General features: G+C 55.2%; 2 protein-coding genes across 8 annotated transcripts in view; one reads left to right on the top strand and one right to left on the bottom strand.

Annotated features, from left to right (window-relative positions):
• Nucleotides 1–5,524, bottom strand: part of numa1 (nuclear mitotic apparatus protein 1) — a 41,245-nt gene extending 35,721 nt beyond the window's left edge. For 5 of the 6 annotated variants that reach the window (XM_031897415.1, XM_031897419.1, XM_031897418.1 and 2 more), the window contains exon 1: nucleotides 5,341–5,426. The gene's annotated coding sequence lies outside the window, so the exon portion shown is untranslated. The other variant, XM_031897417.1, reaches the window with a different exon arrangement.
• Nucleotides 5,525–5,577: 53 nt separating this feature from the next.
• Nucleotides 5,578–15,401, top strand: LOC100491855 (short transient receptor potential channel 2-like). 2 transcript variants are annotated; one of them, XM_031897422.1, is made up of 10 exons: nucleotides 5,578–5,844; nucleotides 9,651–9,726; nucleotides 10,427–10,565; nucleotides 10,799–10,954; nucleotides 11,039–11,196; nucleotides 11,621–11,697; nucleotides 12,277–12,485; nucleotides 12,935–13,031; nucleotides 13,120–13,250; nucleotides 14,893–15,401. In XM_031897422.1, exons 1-10 carry the CDS (start codon nucleotides 5,765–5,767, stop codon nucleotides 15,114–15,116), a joined length of 1,347 nt encoding a protein of 448 aa, XP_031753282.1. In that variant the 5' UTR covers nucleotides 5,578–5,764; the 3' UTR covers nucleotides 15,117–15,401. The 2 variants fall into 2 exon arrangements, with proteins under 2 accessions (XP_031753282.1, XP_031753283.1); XM_031897423.1 differs by having other exon boundaries at nucleotides 5,757–5,859.
• Nucleotides 15,402–18,512: the final 3,111 nt, after the last annotated feature.

Below are 18,512 nucleotides of genomic sequence, written 5' to 3'. Positions count from 1 at the left end.
CAAACAGCCCCCCCGGGTACTTCGAACGCACTTATAACAGCACACCTCGCTCCCTGTACTAACACACCAGCCGCCACCCGGTACTAACACTCAGCCGCCCCGGTACTAACCCACCAGCCCCCCCGGTCAAACTTAACACTCACCCCCCCCGTACTAACACTCACCCCCCCGCCGGTACTAACAACAGTCCCCCGGTACTAACCACTCAGGCCCCCCCGGTACTAACAACACAGCCCCCCCAGGTACTAACACACGAGCCCCGGTACTACACTCCCCCCCCCCGGTACTCAACACTCAGCCCCCCCCCCCGCGGTACTAAACTCAGCCGCCCGCCGGTACTAACACTCAGCCCCCCCGGTACTAACACTCACCCCCGTCTCCCAACCACTCCAGCCCCCCGTACAACACACAGCCCCCCCCCGCCGGTAACTAACACTCCATGTCCCCCCCCCGGAACTAACACTCAGCCCCCCCGTACTAACTCCAGCCCCCCGTACTAACACTCAGCCCCCCCGGTATACATCAGCCCCCCCCGGTACTATAACCACTCAGCCCACGCCGGTAACTGAACCCAGCCCCCGGTACTAACACTCAGCCCCCCCGGTACTAACACACAGCCCCCGGTACTACTCTTCAACCCCCCCGGTACTAACACACAGCCCCCCGGTACTAACACAATCACACCCCCCGGTACTAACAACACAGCCCTCCCGGTACTAACACACAGCCCCCCCGTACTAAACACTCAGCCCCCCGTACTAACACTCAGCCCCCCCCGGTACAACACTCGCTCCCCCCCCCGGTACTAACACTCAGCCCCCCCCGGTACTAACACTCAGCCCCCCCCCCGGTACTAAACATAGCCCCCCCCGGTAACTAACATCACAGCCCCCGGATACTAACACAACAGCCCCCCCCGGTACTAACACTCAGCCCCCCCCCCCCGGTACTAGCACTCAGTCCCCCGCCCCCCCGGTACTTAACAAACACTACAGGTCCCCCGCATCACCCTGTAGGTTTGGATATAACACTCGACCTCCCCTCCCCCCCCCCGGTACTAACACTCAGCCCCCCCCCCCGGTAACTAACAACTGACAGCCCCCCCCGTAGCTTACACCTCACTCCCCCCGGTACTGGAGACCACTCCCAGCTCCGCACCACAGAGCGGGTAACTAACATCCGCGACCCACCCCCCGGTATACCAACTAACTAAGCCCTCCCGGTAACTAACACGCAGCCCCCGGTACTCAACACATCAGCCCCGCTCCACTAGCACGGTACTTAAACTCAGCCCTTCCCCCGGTACTTGCACACTCAGACTCCCACCCCCGGTACTAACAAACACTCAGACCCCCCCCCCCCGGTACTAACAACAAGCCCCCCCCGGTACAAACGACGACAGCCCCCCCCCCCCGTGATAGCTAAACACTCAGCCACCACCCAGCCCCCGGGTACTGAACCATTCAAACCACCCCCGCTCACGGTACTCAAACACCAGCCCCCCCCCGGTACTACACACTCAGCCACCCACCCCGGTACTAAACTCAGCCCCCCCCCGACCGGTACTAAACACTCCAGCCCCCACCCCCCCCCGGTAACTAACACCTCAGCCCCCCGGTACTAACACTCAGCCCCCCCCCCCCGGTACTACACTCAGCGCCCCCCGGTCTAACACTCAGCCCCCCCGGTCACTAACCCCTCAGCCCCCCCCCCGGTACTAAACACTCAGCCGCCCCCGTACTCAACAAACTCAGCCCCCCGGTACTAACACTCAGCCCCCCCGGTACTTACACTCAGCCCCCCGGTACTACATCAGCCCCCCGGTAACTAACACTCAGCCGCCCCCCGTACTTGAACACTCAGCCCCCCCCTACCCGGTACTAACACTCAGCCCCCCGGTACTAACACTCAAGCCCCCCCCCCCGCGGTACTAACACTCAGCCCCCCGTACTAACACTCAGCCCCCCCCGGTAACTAACACTCAGCCCCCCGGTACAACTCAGCCCCCCCCCCGGTAACTAACATCAGTCCCCCCCCCCGGTACTAACACCTCAGCCCCTCCCCGTACTACACTCAGCCCCCCCTCCGGTACTAACACTCAGCCCCCCCGGTACTAACACTCAGCCCCCCCCCCGGTAATAACAACTCAGCCCCCCCCGGTACTAACACTCCAGCCCCCCCCCCGGTACCTAACCTCAGCCCCCGTACTAACACTCAGCCCCCCCCCCCGCCGGTACTAACACCAGCCCGCCGGTCTAACACTCAAGCCCCCCGCCCCGGACTAACACCAGCCCCCGGTACTAACATGCATCCCCCCCCGGTACTAACATCAGCCCCCCACACACACACACACTATACTTACTAACCACTGCAGCCGCCGCCCCCCGGTATCTAACACTCAGCCCCCGCCCCAGTGTACTAACCACTCGCCCCCCGTACTAACTTCCGCCCCCCCCCGGTACTAACACTCAACCCCCCACCCGGTACTAAACACCACCCCCCCCCCCGTACTAACACACAGCCCCCCGGTACTGAAACACCACAGCCCCCCGGTACTACCACACATGCACCCCCGGTACTGAACACACAGCCCCCGTACTAACACACAGCCCCCCCGGTACTCACACAGCCCCCCCGGTACTGAACACACAGGCCCCCCCCGGTACTCAACACTCAGCCCCCCCCCCCGGTACTAACACTCAGCCGCCCCCTTCCGGTAACTAACACTCAGCCCCCCCGGTACTAACCACTCCAGCCATAGCCCGGTACTAACCACTCAGCCCCCGGTACTAACACACAGCCCCCCCCCCCGGTACTACACTTCAGCCCCCCCCACAGCGGTACTGACACTCAGCCCCCCGGTACTAACACTCAGCCCCCCCCGGTACTCTAACTCACCCCCCCCCGGTCTAAACTCGGCCCCCCCCCCGGTACTACACATCAGCCCCCGGTACTAACACTCAGCCCCCCCGTACTAACACTCAGGCCCCCCCGGTACTTAACACACAGCCCCCCGGTACTAACACACAGCCCCCGGTACTAACACACAGCCCCCCCCGGTACTAAACACTCAGCCCCCGGTACTAACACACAGCCCCCCCGTAGCTACACTCAGCCCCCCCCCCCGTATAACACTCAGCCCCCCCCCCCGGTACTAACACACACCCCCGCGTACTAACACACAAGCCCCCCCGGTACTAACACACAGCCCCCCCCGGTACTAACACACAGCCCCCCCCCGGTACTAACAAATCAGCCCCCCCCCGGTACTAACACTCAGGCCCCTCCCCCCCCGGTACTAAACTCAGCCCCCCCCCGGTAAAACTATAACACTCGCCCCCCCCCCCCGGTATAACCACTCAGCCCCCCCCCGGTACTAACACTCAGCCCCCCCCGGTACTAACACTCAGCCGCCCCCGTACTAACACTCAGCCCCCCCCCCCCCGGGTCTAAACACTCAGCCCCCCCGGTACTTAACACTCAGCCCCCGGTATAACACACAGCCCCCCCCGGTACTATACACTCAGCCCCCCCCGTACTCAACACTCAGGCCCCCCCCGGTACTAACACTCCACCCCCCCCCGGTATAAACACTCAGCCCCCCCCCCCCGGTACTAACACTCAGCCTCCCCCCCGGTACTAAACACAGCCCCCCCCCGGTACTAACACTCAGCCCCCCCCCCCGGTACTAACACTCAGCCCCCCCGGTACTTAACACTCAGCCCCCCCCCCCCCCGGTACTAACACTCGCCCCCCCGGTAAACCTCGCCCCCCGGTACTAACACTTCAGCCGCCCCCCCGGTACTAACACTCAGCCCCCCCCACCCGTACTAACACTCAGCCCCCCCGGTACTAACACTCAGCCCTCCCCGGTACTAACTCAGCCCCCGGTACTAACACTCAGCCCCCCCCGGTACTAACTAACATCAGCCCCCCCCCCCCGGTACTAACGACTCAAGCCCCGGTACTAACACTTCAGCCCCCCCCCCCGGTACTAACACTCAGCCCCCCCCCCCCGGGTACTAACACTCAGCTAACACTCAGCCCCCCGGTACTACACTCAGCCCCCCCCCCGGTACTAACACTCAGCCCCCCCCCGGTACTTTAACACTCAGCCCGCCCCCCGGTACTAACACTCAGCCCCCCCCGGTACTAACACTCAGCCCCCCCCCCGGTACTACGGTATAACACTCAGCCCCCCCCCCCCCGGCCCCCCACTCCATCCTCCCAACCCGGAAACCACCTCCCCCCCCGGTACTAACACTCAGCCCCCCGGTACTAAACATCAGCCCCCCCCGGTACTAACACTCACCCCGGTACTAACCTCAGCCCTCCCCGGTACTAACACTCAGCCCCCCCCCCCCCACTCAGCCGGCCGGTACTAACACTCAGCCCCCCCACCCCCGGTACTAACACTCAGCCCCCTAACACTCAGCCCCCCCCCCCCGGTACTAACACTCAGCCCCCCCCCCGGTCAGCCCCCCCCCCGGTACTACACTCAGCCCCCCCCCCCGGCACACCCTCAGCCCCCCCCGGTACTAACACACAGCCCCCCCGGTACTAACACACAGCCCCCCGGTACTAACACACAGCCCCCCCGGTACTAACACACAGCCCCCCCCGGTACTAACACACAGCCCCCCCCGGTACTAACACAACAGCCCCCCCGGTACTAACACTCAGCCCCCCCGGTACTAACACACAGCCCCCCCGAGGTACTAACACACAGCCCCCCTGCGTACTAACACACAGCCCCCGGGTACTAACACACAGCCCCCCCGGTACTAACACACAGCCCCCCCGGTACTAACACACAGCCCCCCCCGGTAACTAACACACAGCCCCCCGGTACTAACACTCAGCCCCCCCCCCCCGCCGGTACTAACACTCAGCCCCCCCCCCCCCCGGTACTAACACTCAGCCCCCCCCCCCGGTACTAACACTCAGCCCCCCCCCCCGGTACTAACACTCAGCCCCCCCCCCCGGTTACTAACACTCAGCCCCCCGGTACTAACACTCAGCCCCCGGTACTAACACACAGCCCCCCCCCCCCGGTACTAACACTCAGCCCCCCCCCCCCGGTACTAACACTCAGCCCCCCCCCCCGGTACTAACACTCAGCCCCCCCGGTACTAACACTCAGCCCCCCCCGGTACTAACACTCAGCCCCCCCGGTACTAACACACAGCCCCCCCGGTACTAACACACAGCCCCCCCGGTACTAACACTCAGCCCCCCCGGTACTAACACTCAGCCCCCCCGGTACTAACACTCAGCCCCCCCGGTACTAACACTCAGCCCCCCCCCCGGTACTAACACTCAGCCCCCCCGGTGACTCACCCGCTCCCGGTGCCACAGGTTCCCTCCCCGCCGAGATATCAAAATAGAATTTCTACCTACGAAGGATTCAAACCCAAGCGCCGCCCACTGACCTGTCCGCCATTGGCTGCCGTATCACTGCGCGGCCGCGTCCGAACACGCGTGATGTCACTGACACGCATTTGCGTGCCACGCCTCTATTTACAGAACCCATAATAAAAGTTTAGCGGCCCGATAGGGTGTGGGCGGGGCATAGTGACCGGAGGCTGGGAGGGGCTAAAACCAGAAATGTACAATTTGAGCGAGAAAGCTAAGTCTGTTCTAAGGGAACTACAACTCTCAGCACTTTACTAGAGCTTTCCAATTGGTAGCTGATTCTGGGAATTGTAGTTCCGAGCGCTATTACCTGACTGGCCCCTCCCACTGACTGGGGCGGCTTCCTTACATGACGTCATTGCAGGGCGGAGCGGTGCGGGCCAAAAACGCGGGAAATTCGGGGATTCAGGAGGTTGGAGTCCGGGGTCTGTGAGTGTTTCTATGGTAACGGGGTTTGTTTTGCCTTTGCGCAGGGTGAATAGGGTGGGGCTTAGGAAATGGGGTGATGGTGGCAACTAGCGGGCGAGCAGGGGGTTCTGCGCCTGTAGGGTAACATGGGAAATGGTGCAATGATTGTGTTAGTGACACCTACTGGGGATCAGCGGAACTGACTGGCACATTATGGAGTGATTTTGTGTTACAGTGACACCTACTGGGGATCAGGGGAACTGACTGGCACATTATGGAGTGATTTTGTGTTACAGTGACACCTACTGGGGATCAGGGGAACTGACTGGCACATTATGGAGTGATTTTGTGTTACAGTGACACCTACTGGGGATCAGGGGAACTGACTGGCACATTATGGAGTGATTTTGTGTTACAGTGACACCTACTGGGGATCAGGGGAACTGACTGGCTCATTATGGAGTGATTTTGTGTTACAGTGACACCTACTGGGGATCAGGGGAACTGACTGGCACATCATGGAGTGATTTTGTGTTACAGTGACACCTACTGGGGATCAGGGGAACTGACTGGCACATTATGGAGGGATTTTGTGTTACAGTGACACCTACTGGGGATCAGGGGAACTGACTGGCACATTATGGAGGGATTTTGTGTTACAGTGACACCTACTGGGGATCAGGGGAACTGACTGGCACATTATGGAGGGATTTTGTGTTACAGTGACACCTACTGGGGATCAGGGGAACTGACTGGCACATTATGGAGGGATTTTGTGTTACAGTGACACCTACTGGGGATCAGGGGAACTGACTGGCACATTATGGAGTGATTTTGTGTTACAGTGACACCTACTGGGGATCAGGGGAACTGACTGGCTCATTATGGAGTGATTTTGTGTTACAGTGACACCTACTGGGGATCAGGGGAACTGACTGGCTCATTATGGAGTGATTTTGTGTTACAGTGACACCTACTGGGGATCAGGGGAACTGACTGGCTCATTATGGAGTGATTTTGTGTTACAGTGACACCTACTGGGGATCAGGGGAACTGACTGGCACATTATGGAGTGATTTTGTGTTACAGTGACACCTACTGGGGATCAGGGGAACTGACTGGCACATTATGGAATGATTTTGTGTTACAGTGACACCTACTGGGGATCAGCGGAACTGACTGGCTCATTATGGAATGATTTTGTGTTACAGTGACACCTACTGGGGATCAGCGGAACTGACTGGCACATTATGGAATGATTTTGTGTTACAGTGACACCTACTGGGGATCAGGGGAACTGACTGGCACATTATGGAATGATTTTGTGTTACAGTGACACCTACTGGGGATCAGGGGAACTGACTGGCTCATTATGGAGTGATTTTGTGTTACAGTGACACCTACTGGGGAATCAGGGGAACTGACTGGCTCATTATGGAGTGATTTTTGTGTTACAGTGACACCTACTGGGGATCAGGGGAACTGGACTGGCACATTATGGAGTGATTTTGTGTTACAGTGACACTACTGGGGATCAGGGAACTGACTGGCACATTATGGAGTGATTTTGTGTTACAGTGACACCTACTGGGGATCAGGGGAACTGACTGGCACATTATGGAGTGATTTTGTGTTACAGTGACACCTACTGGGGATCAGGGGAACTGGACTGGCACATTATGGAGTGGATTTTGTGTTACAGTGACACCTACTGGGGATCAGGGGAACTGACTGGCACATTATGGAGTGATTTTGTGTTACAGTGACACCTACTGGGGATCAGGGGAACTGACTGGCACATTATGGAGTGATTTTGTGTTACAGTGACAACCTACTGGGGATCAGGGGAAACTGACTGGCACATTTATGGAGTGATTTTGTGTTACAGTGACACCTACTGGGGATCAGGGGAAACTGACTGGCACATTATGGAGTGATTTTGTGTTACAGTGACACCTACTGGGGATCAGGGAACTGACTGGCACATTATGGAGTGATTTGTGTTACAGTGACACCTACTGGGGATCAGGGGAAACTGACTGGCTCATTATGGAGTGGATTTGTGTTACAGTGACACCTACTGGGGATCAGGGGAACTGACTGGCACATTATGGAGTGATTTTGTGTACAGTGACACCTACTGGGGATCAGGGAACTGACTGGCTCATTATGGAGGGATTTTGTGTTACAGTGACACCTACTGGGGATCAGGGGAACTGACTGGCACATTATGGAGTGATTTTGTGTTACAGTGACACCTACTGGGGATCAGGGGAACTGAACTGGCACATTATGGAGTGATTTTGTGTTACAAGTGACACCTACTGGGGATCAGGGAAACTGACTGGCACATTTATGGAGTGCATTTGTGTTACAGTGACACCTACTGGGGATCAGGGGAACTGACTGGCACATTATGGAGTGATTTTGTGTTACAGTGACACCTACTGGGGATCAGGGGAACTGACTGGCTCATTATGGAGTGATTTTGTGTTACAGTGACCCCACTGGGGATCAGGGGAACTGACTGGCACATTATGGAGTGATTTTGTGTTACAGTGACACCTACTGGGGATCAGGGAACTGACTGGCACATTATGGAGTGATTTTGTGTTACAGTGACACCTACTGGGGATCAGGGGAACTGACTGGCACATTATGGAGTGATTTTGTGTTACAGTGACACCTACTGGGGATCAGGGGAACTGACTGGCACATTATGGAGTGATTTTGTGTTACAGTGACACCTACCCTGACTGGGGATACAGGGGAAACTGACTGGCACATTATGGAGTGATTTTGTGTTACAGTGACACCTTAGGAACTGACTGGCTCATTATGGAGTGATTTTGTGTTACAGTGACACCTACTGGGGATCAGGGGAACTGACTGGCACATTATGGAGTGATTTTGTGTTACAGTGACACCTACTGGGGATCAGGGGAACTGACTCAGGTGACACTGACTGGCACATTATGGAGTGATTTGTGCATTATGGAGTGATTTTGTGTACAGTGACACCTACTGGGGATCAGGGGAACTGACTGGCTCATTATGGAGTGATTTTGTGTTACAGTGACACCTACTGGGGATCAGGGGAACTGACTGGCTCATTATGGAGGGATTTTGTGTTACAGTGACACCTACTGGGGATCAGGGGAACTGACTGGCACATTATGGAGTGATTTTGTGTTACAGTGACACCTACTGGGGATCAGGGGAACTGACTGGCACATTATGGAGTGATTTTGTGTTACAGTGACACCTACTGGGGATCAGGGAAACTGACTGGCACATTATGGAGTGATTTTGTGTTACAGTGACACCTACTGGGGATCAGGGGAACTGACTGGCACATTATGGAATGATTTTGTGTTACAGTGACACCTACTGGGGATCAGGGGAACTGACTGGCTCATTATGGAGTGATTTTGTGTTACAGTGACACCTACTGGGGATCAGGGGAACTGACTGGCTCATTATGGAGTGATTTTGTGTTACAGTGACACCTACTGGGGATCAGGGGAACTGACTGGCACATTATGGAGTGATTTTGTGTTACAGTGACACCTACTGGGGATCAGGGGAACTGACTGGCACATTATGGAGTGATTTTGTGTTACAGTGACACCTACTGGGGATCAGGGGAACTGACTGGCTCATTATGGAGTGATTTTGTGTTACAGTGACACCTAGTGGGGATCAGGGGAACTGACTGGCGCATTATGGAATGATTTTGTGTTACAGTGACACCTAGTGGGGATCAGGGGAATAAATAATTTCCATTTATTCTAAAACAAATATTTGTATGAATGTTTGCATTTCAGAGCCAGGTCTTGGGCAGAATACCCCCCCCCCATGGCCCCCATTACAGTCAGGCACATTGTGTCCTTCAGCTCCCAGGTAGGTACATCGACCAATTCAGAGGCACGAAACAACTCCTACCCCTGTAACCAGGAAATAGTGTTAAACGCCTGATTTTTTGTGCTTTAACCCCTTCTGTTCCAACTGCTCCCACCTGCTCAGAGTTCTTGGCTGACTTTTGGCTATTGGTCCAGCCCAGAATATGAAGGCGGTGCCATGGGAATGCCAACTTTATTCAGTCACAGTATCACAGGGATCTTTCCTACTGCCCTTGTGTCTGTATCATTGGTTCCTAGCGCATCATGTGATCCCACGGTAACTGCAGGTCCCACAGTATCCACTAGGGGGGCTCAGTAAGTGGTTCGCTGACCCCATTAGCCCTGTTACTGGTCCCCGACCCCGTTGGCCCCGTTATCGGTCCCCGACCCCTTTAGCCCCATTACTGGCCTCTCACCCCGTTACTGGTCCCCGACCCCGTTGGCCCCGTTACTGGTCCCCGACCCCGTTGGCCCCGTTATTGGTCCCCGACCCCGTTGGCCCCGTTACTGGTCCCCGACCCCTTTAGCCGCGTTACTGGTCCCCGACCCCGTTGGCCCCGTTACTGGTCCCCGACCCCGTTGGCCCCGTTACTGGTCCCCGACCCCGTTGGCCCCGTTACTGGTCCCCGACCCCGTTGGCCCCGTTACTGGTCCCTGACCCGTTACTGTTTCTGCTCACGATTCTGACGCTTCTCCCGTAGGATCCCAAACACCCGGTGGAAAATCTCCTTAGTGAGATCTCGGCGCAGCCCTGGCTGATCTCCCCCCGGGAGCGGGGCGGGCACCTGAGGGCGGAGCTACAGCTGGAGAAGGCGTGTCACATCGCTTACGTTGATATCGGTAATTCTGGGGCGCACAATAGTAAATGGGGGGGTAAATATCAGTATGGGGGGGGTTTGTCCAGAACAAACAAACCCATAATCTTTGCAGAGTGCAGGGAAATGGGCTTCAGCTCAAGGTACTGACTGAGATCCAGTCGGCACCACCAGTGGTTCCTCGGAGCCCCGGGGCCGGCACTTTGGGCAACACGAGCTCCAGACCTTCCTGACGGTTCTGGTTCTTCCACCTCACAGGGAACTGTGGTTCTGCCTTCCTGCAGATCGATGTGGGTCGCTCCAGTTGGCCTTTGGACAGACCCTACGTGACTCTGCTCCCCAGCACCACCCTCATGTCCCCCGCAGATTCCAAGCAGAGAAGGGGCCCCAACGGGGTGCGGATGTTCAAAGAAGGTGAGTTGGGGGGCAGAAGGGGCAATTCTAGCCGTGTAGCCGTAGGTTCTGCCCCAACTCACTCTGTGTTGTCCCCGGGTGCAGGGGACTTTCTGGTCGACGCCAGCGCCGAGAGGTGGGACCGGGTTCGGATCAGCGCCAGTCAGCCCTTTAATAAGAGAGATTTATTCGGCCTCTCGTTCATTCGCTTCCGCTCTGCGCTGGAGGAGGAGCAACACGAGGCCGAAGGGCCGCCCCCCAAGGTAACAAGTGTTTCATCATGTGACCAGCCTTAATGGCACCCAGGGAGTAATAGCCCCAGTCTGACCATCGCTCTTTTGCCCTGGGGCAACTCCCAGCACCCTCTGCAGCAGACCACAGACAAAACCACGGCCACCTGTTGCCCATCTCTCCCTCTAGTGGTTATTTATATAATGACTCGGTTACTGTGCGCCTTCTGCTTGTGGCCTGAACCCCACCCACTCCATTAATCACTGACACCCTGTTATTGGCAGCCGAGACATCAGCGGCATTAGGAGTTCTGGCGGCTTGTAAAGGCTTCTGTCTGATCACAGATGTTGGGGTGTTGGCTGATGGGGCAGATAAAGGGGTGCGTGTGTAGGACGGGGGGGGGGGGCAGCCAGAAACTCCAGGCAGAATTTTTACCGGTTCTGTTCCTTCCTACAGAGCGAGGATCCCAAGATGGACAGAACTCCCGACTCCGAGACCCCCCAACTTACACGGGGAACAGAGAGCAGGAGAGAGTAAGGAACCTTCTATTGGGCCGGCAGAACCATAATGCTAAACATGAGCCCAGGGCAGCCGGTTCCGGGGATTTGGTTGCTCACGGTGCAGCCTGCGGCTCTGGTACCAGGGGAAATGGGTCGGCAGTTCTCTAGGAACCACCTGGTCCCCCCAACACTGTGGCAGAAGTGACCCAGAGACCATTCAGCCAATCAGAACAAACACATTTATAATATAGAAACATGAGAACAGAACGCGGATCCATTTACACTTGGCGCTGAGTTGTTGTTTGCGATCATCAAACGGAACCTTCGGCTCTCGGGGGATTATGGGATTTGTAGTTGCAAAACAGCTACAGATAATCGTTAGCAGAAGTAGTGGCTCTAATCTCTATAAGAATGGAGGGAGAATAAGGGGCACAGGTACAAGGAGCTGCCTCCCAGCAGGGGTGGTAGGGTATAAATCATTAGAGGAAACCAATGAGATATTGGGGAGGGGGGTCAGTGGCAGTGACCCCCCGGCTGTGCCTGGGGCCCCATTAGTTTTACCCCATCACTCAGAGACAGGGCAATAGCTCTTTGTTCTTGCCCTTTGTCTAGGAACCCCCCCGAGGGAGAGGGGCAGAAGAGCCAAAACCGATTGCCCCCCTCTAGGGTTCCCCCCCACACCGCTAACCCCGCCTGCCTGAGCCGGACGGCGCTGATGGTTCTGACTGCAGCCAAGTCACGCAAGCGCCGATTCGCCGACACAACCCCCCCGGCCCCACCCTCGCCCCACGTGTTGGGAGAGAAGAGCCCAGTGCCCTCAGGTAAGTGCCCATAACCCTCCTGTTCATTTCCGCCAGATCCAACGTCATGGGATGGGCCCCTGGGGGCCGGGGAAGTGGCCCCTCGATGGGTTGTTTCTGACCCGCCCACTGCTGATGTCACCGGAGGGCAAATGTGAGTGAACCAGGGACCCCCGAGGGCACCCACTATACTCACTTTCCTTTTGGAGTGTTAGCTCTTGTGGCAGGGACCTCACCCAGCGTTTCCCATAATGCTTTTTACCCCAGTAGTTTCTGTGCGAGGGCAAATGTGTCCATAAATGAGCCAGAGGGGCCACCGGAGGGGCCACAGCATCAGTCCCTGCAGTCACGGAAGTTCTGGCACAGGGGCCCCTCGGCATTCTGTGGGCACCCCCGGCACCCGTTCCTGCCACCCACCCACCAGTGTCCATTCCCCACTTACCCCGCCCCTTCATGTGTTTGTTCCACAGGCTCTAACCCCGCCCACACCCCTCCTACCCCCCCACAGAAGGAGGCCAGGAATCTGCTTGGCAGAAGGAGGCTGAGGATGGAGGGCCCCCCGGGAAGGTAACGGCTTTATGTGCCAATACTGTATATAGTGGTGCCGGGTACAATCTGCGCCATTGGCCAATAGCAGCTCCTTGTGTCCCTTCAGGGTCAGAGCACGGGGGCCCGAGCGACAGGCAGCGGAGATGGGGGGCCCCCCGGGAAGGAGGGGCCATCGCCCCAGGACACCGAGACCCGCGGGGAAGGAGCAACAGTGCAGCAGCTGCCCCATATGTGGAGGTGAGGGGATAAGGGGGGGGTCGCGTCTCTCATGGGGAATTAAAGGGGAACTTCTCCCACACAATTGTTTCACGAGTCAGAACCATAGAATAAACACTGCGTCCAACTGGAACTGTCGTTACTTACAGCTCCTATACACAGTGTCAGCTGGGGGGGTCCCAGGGGCAAATACTGAGTAACGCCGAGCAATGTTAAGCACTGAGTAACTGTAACTCTGAGTAACGCCAAACACGGGGTAATTGAGTAACACCGAGTAACTGTAACTAAATGAGAAACACTAAGCTCTGAGTAACCATAAGTAACACTGAGTAAATGCTGAGTAACACTGATTAGTAGCAAAGTAACACTGAGTAACTGTAACTCTGAGTAATGCCAAACACGGGGTAATTGAGTAACACCGAGTAACTGTAACTAAATGAGTAACACTAAGCTCTGAGTAACTTTAAGTAACACTGAGTAAATGCTGAGTAACACTGATTAGTAGCAAAGTAACACTGAGTAACACTGAGTAACTGTAACTCTGAGTAATGCCAAACACGGGGTAATTGAGTAACACTGAGTAACTGTAACTAAATGAGAAACACTAAGCTCTGAGTAACCATAGGTAACACTGAGTAAATGCTGAGTAACACTGATTAGTAGCAAAGTAACACTGAGTAACACTGAGTAACTGTAACTCTGAGTAACGCCAAACACGGGGTAATTGAGTAACACTGAGTAACTAACTAAATGAGTAACACTAAGCTCTGAGTAACCATAGGTAACACTGAGTAAATGCTGAGTAACACTGATTAGTAGCAAAGTAACACTGAGTAACACTGAGTAACTGTAACTCTGAGTAACGCCAAACACGGGGTAATTGAGTAACACTGAGTAACTGTAACTAAATGAGAAACACTAAGCTCTGAGTAACCATAGGTAACACTGAGTAAATGCTGAGTAACACTGATTAGTAGCAAAGTAACACTGAGTAAGTAACACTGAGTAACTGTAACTCTGAGTAATGCCAAACACGGGGTAATTGAGTAACACTGAGTAACTGTAACTAAATGAGAAACACTAAGCTCTGAGTAACCATAGGTAACACTGAGTAAATGCTGAGTAACACTGATTAGTAGCAAAGTAACACTGAGTAACACTGAGTAACTGTAACTCTGAGTAACGCCAAACACGGGGTAATTGAGTAACACTGAGTAACTAACTAAATGAGTAACACTAAGCTCTGAGTAACCATAGGTAACACTGAGTAAATGCTGAGTAACACTGATTAGTAGCAAAGTAACACTGAGTAACACTGAGTAACTGTAACTCTGAGTAACGCCAAACACGGGGTAATTGAGTAACACTGAGTAACTAACTAAATGAGTAACACTAAGCTCTGAGTAACTGTAAGTAACACTAAATAATGATATTGTTGTCTGTTTGGTCGGTGCGTGTGAATTTCCCACTGTCCCATGTTCCTATTGGCTGTTACCTGCCTATCACCCCCCCCTTTCTCTCCTTTTTGATTCCCTTGGTGTTACTACCCCCCTGCCCCTGTTCTCCCCATTACTGTGCTGCTACCCCCCTGTTCCTGATATAAGGATATAATTTGAATGCCCCTGGAAGGGTCTGACCTGTTTCCCCTTTCTCCCCCCCCCAGGGTACTTCCAGCTGCGTTACCTCCCTAGCCACGCCTCCACGTGTGGAGAGGACCCGCCCCCCAGAGTGGTCTCCTTGTCTCTATCAGAAGATTCTTCCTCCTCCGACACCGACACGGACATTATTATTCCTGAGGAGGCGGAGTCCTGGGTCTCCTGCCCCATCTGTTCCTTCCGCTTCCCTAGCAACGAGATCGAGATTCACGCCAACACCTGCGGGGAATAGTCACATGTGCCACTGGCTCCTCCTCTGGGGTGTGGCTCTACGGCTGATCCCACCCACATAACTGACTCTGTAACCTCCCAAGAAGAGAATAATTGGACCAATCACAGAGGAGAATCTCCCCACAATATGAACTAATCCGTATTATCATGAGACTGTATAGCAGCCCCCGGGGGGCCCCTCGGAGCCCACTCTGTACAGACTGTAGGGTGAATGTGTTTTGATACAGGCCTGTAAGAGTTAATAAAGGCCAAGGTATCCAACATCATTGCAAGTACCGGAAACAGACACTGACCCGTTCTCTAAGGTCTGGAACCAGCCATGTGTAAAGGGGTCACAGCCTGGGCTGCCCGGCTATAAGCCCCGCCTGTAACTGGCTGATAAGAGCCATGCCCTATGGGGGAGGGGAAGCCCTGCCTGTAACTGGCTGAGTCACGCCCTATGGGGGAGGGGAAGCCCCGCCTCTAACTGGCTGATAAGAGCCATGCCCTATGGGGGAGGGGAAGCCCTGCCTGTAACTGGCTGAGTCACGCCCTATGGGGGAGGGGAAGCCCCGCCTCTAACTGGCTGATAAGAGCCATGCCCTATGGGGGAGGGGAAGCCCTGCCTGTAACTGGCTGAGTCACGCCCTATGGGGGAGGGGAAGCCCCGCCTCTAACTGGCTGATAAGAGCCATGCCCTATGGGGGAGGGGAAGCCCCGCCTGTAACTGGCTGATAAGAGCCATGCCCTATGGGGGAGGGGAAGCCCTGCCTGTAACTGGCTGAGCCACGCCCTATGGGGGAGGGGAAGCCCCGCCTGTAACTGGCTGATAAGAGCCACGCCCTATGGGGGAGGGGAAGCCCACGTGGGGGTGACTTGGAGTTCTCATCAGGACCCATCATAGGGGATATGGGGGTCACACCATAACATATAATCACACATTTATCCCCATAGAACCCAAACAGGACCGGCTCTGGGCACTGGGTTTGCCAGGAGTATCCGGGCAGGGGCAGGTCACCCAGCGTTGGTAATTGGTCTTTATAAAACCGGTTTGAAAATATATAACCAATAAATATCATTTCTACACAAGGAGTTATGGGTATTATAGTATTGGCCCAGTCCATACACATGGGGGGGGGGGGTCATAAAACGACGCTCCTCCTGCATTCTTGAGGGGGGGGGCGTCTAGTTACCGGGTGTCAGCTCTTCTGACTAAAAAATGGGTTTTCCCTTTTATTTTAAAAACTGGTTGTAATTATTTTTACTGTCCCTTTTGTTCTACCTCTTATAGCGTTAAATATAACGTTTAATAGGTTTTATCCTATTAAAAAATAGTGTGTATCTGTGTGCCTTAACCCTTCGAGTGCGCGCTTCAGTTACATTAACCCTTTGTAATTCTAGAGTTCTTTAGCGTCTCTCATCGCCAGTATGAGACGTAGGGCAGCAAGTTTTGTAGGTGTTGGTTGGTTCCTGGGGTGCTGTGCCGCTAGTCTGACCGGAGAGTAAGGTGCTGATGGAACCTTTATAGCTGCGCCTAAAGTCACATGTCTCAGGAAGTGACGTAACCGTGACAAATTGGTGGCAGCGGTGGGATTTTTTTATTTTGGTAAGTGCTGCAAAAGAGGGATCGATGCTGCGGATGAACCTAAGGAAATGTTGATTTGTGCCTTGGTGGAACAGGAGCAGCAGAACTACACCCCTCAGCCAGGAGACTGTGAGAGGAATTCATCCTTGCAAGCAGCTTTGCAGTTGTTGGGGTCAGACGACCCCCAGCTGATCCTGCAATACCCACAGGCAGAGAAAGAGGCGCTGCAGCAGCAGAGACACAAGCAAAACGCCAGTATCAACTGGACTTAGCAAGCTCCGCCCACAGAGTTTACTCCCACGGTCCAGTGAGACTTTCATTACCTTTGTGGAGAAAGTTCCATGAATAAAGATGGAGACCTGGATCCCTTTTTTGCGGTGCTTTGCCGACAGTATCACTTACCCCCCTGTGCATTGGGCAAAATATATCAATATCATTGGGTAAATTATATTTTATTCATTGGTCGTATTTGGCCCTTTGCTTCCCATAGTGGGTGGGGCATTCTATGCAAAGCAGAGAGACTTCAAGTCCCAGAATCCATCACTTCACAGCGGAACAAGGAGAGGGAGGGGCTGCTTTACACTGTGAGTCTAAGGGGGTGGGGAAACGGGTCCCATCAAGCACAAAGAGTGTCATGGTTCCTATCACACAGGGGAGGGATATTTCCCCTTTAATATCACACACACACACAGTATCAGGGTTCCTATCAATCTGAGGGATCAGCTCTGTGTGTGTAACAATAATACCTGTATATTTATATCTACTTACCCCCCCCCCAACTGACTGAGCCCATGTCCCACAGGGGAGGGATATTTCCCCTTTAATATCACACACACACACAGTATCAGGGTTCCTATCAATCTGAGGGATCAGCTCTGTGTGTGTAACAATAATACCTGTATATTTATATCTACTTACCCCCCCCCCCAACTGACTGAGCCCATGTCCCACAGGGGAGGGATATTTCCCCTTTAATATCACACAGACTGGGCTTCACGAATACCAAGAGTCCCAGGGTTGTGCAAGGGGAGTGGGACCCCCGTGAGATAGATTGCAAGCTCTTGGGCTTGGTTTGTCGTTTTCCAATTCTGTCAGCAAAAAGCCACAAAGGGGAAGTTTGGGGCCCGGTTTCCTTGGCAACAGTACAATTTGCACTTGCACCTTGTGCCCCTTGTGTAACTGCTCCTTCTCCCCCCCCCCCGGGGCAGCATCACTTCCCTGTGTGTGGGGCAGCGTTGGCGCCGTATAACAACCTGCCCCGGGGGTGAGTCTGCATTGGGTCCCTCTGTATCTGCCCCCCGGGGTCAGCGCCCCACTGAGTCTCTCTTGTCATTGGTGGAAGGATACGGACCGGTACGTACAGCGCCGCCCCCCCCCCGTGTTTCCTTATTGGCTCAGAGTGAAACCCCCCTGCTTTGCCCCTGCCCCCCACCTGCCTGCAATGTGGCCCCTGCAAGTGATTCCGGAGCCCAGACCCCCCAGTCTGTTACAGACACAAGCGACACACGGGGGCAGTGTAACCGAGCCGCTCGGGGGGGGGGTTTGTATTTCATCCGGGGCCCCTGGCACAGGGAGAGGCAGGTTTGGTAATGAAAGGAATTTACCCCTGGGGGTAATAGTGTTATACAGTGGGCTCAGCGCCACCCCCGGGGCCACAGTGGTTACCCCAGTACCCCAGTTGGTTACCCCAGTACCCCCGGTCTGGCCCCTCCTACACTCACTCACCCCCGGTCTGGCCCCTCCTACACTCACTCACCCCCGGTCTGGCCCCTCCTACACTCACTCACCCCCGGTCTGGCCCCTCCTACACTCACTCACCCCCGGTCTGGCCCC

This window comes from Xenopus tropicalis, chromosome 2, assembly GCF_000004195.4.
Source record: "Xenopus tropicalis strain Nigerian chromosome 2, UCB_Xtro_10.0, whole genome shotgun sequence".
NCBI classification, from domain to species: Eukaryota; Metazoa; Chordata; class Amphibia; order Anura; family Pipidae; genus Xenopus; species Xenopus tropicalis.
Note: the sequence above shows the minus strand (reverse complement) of the source record. Positions and strands in the feature narration are given on the sequence as shown.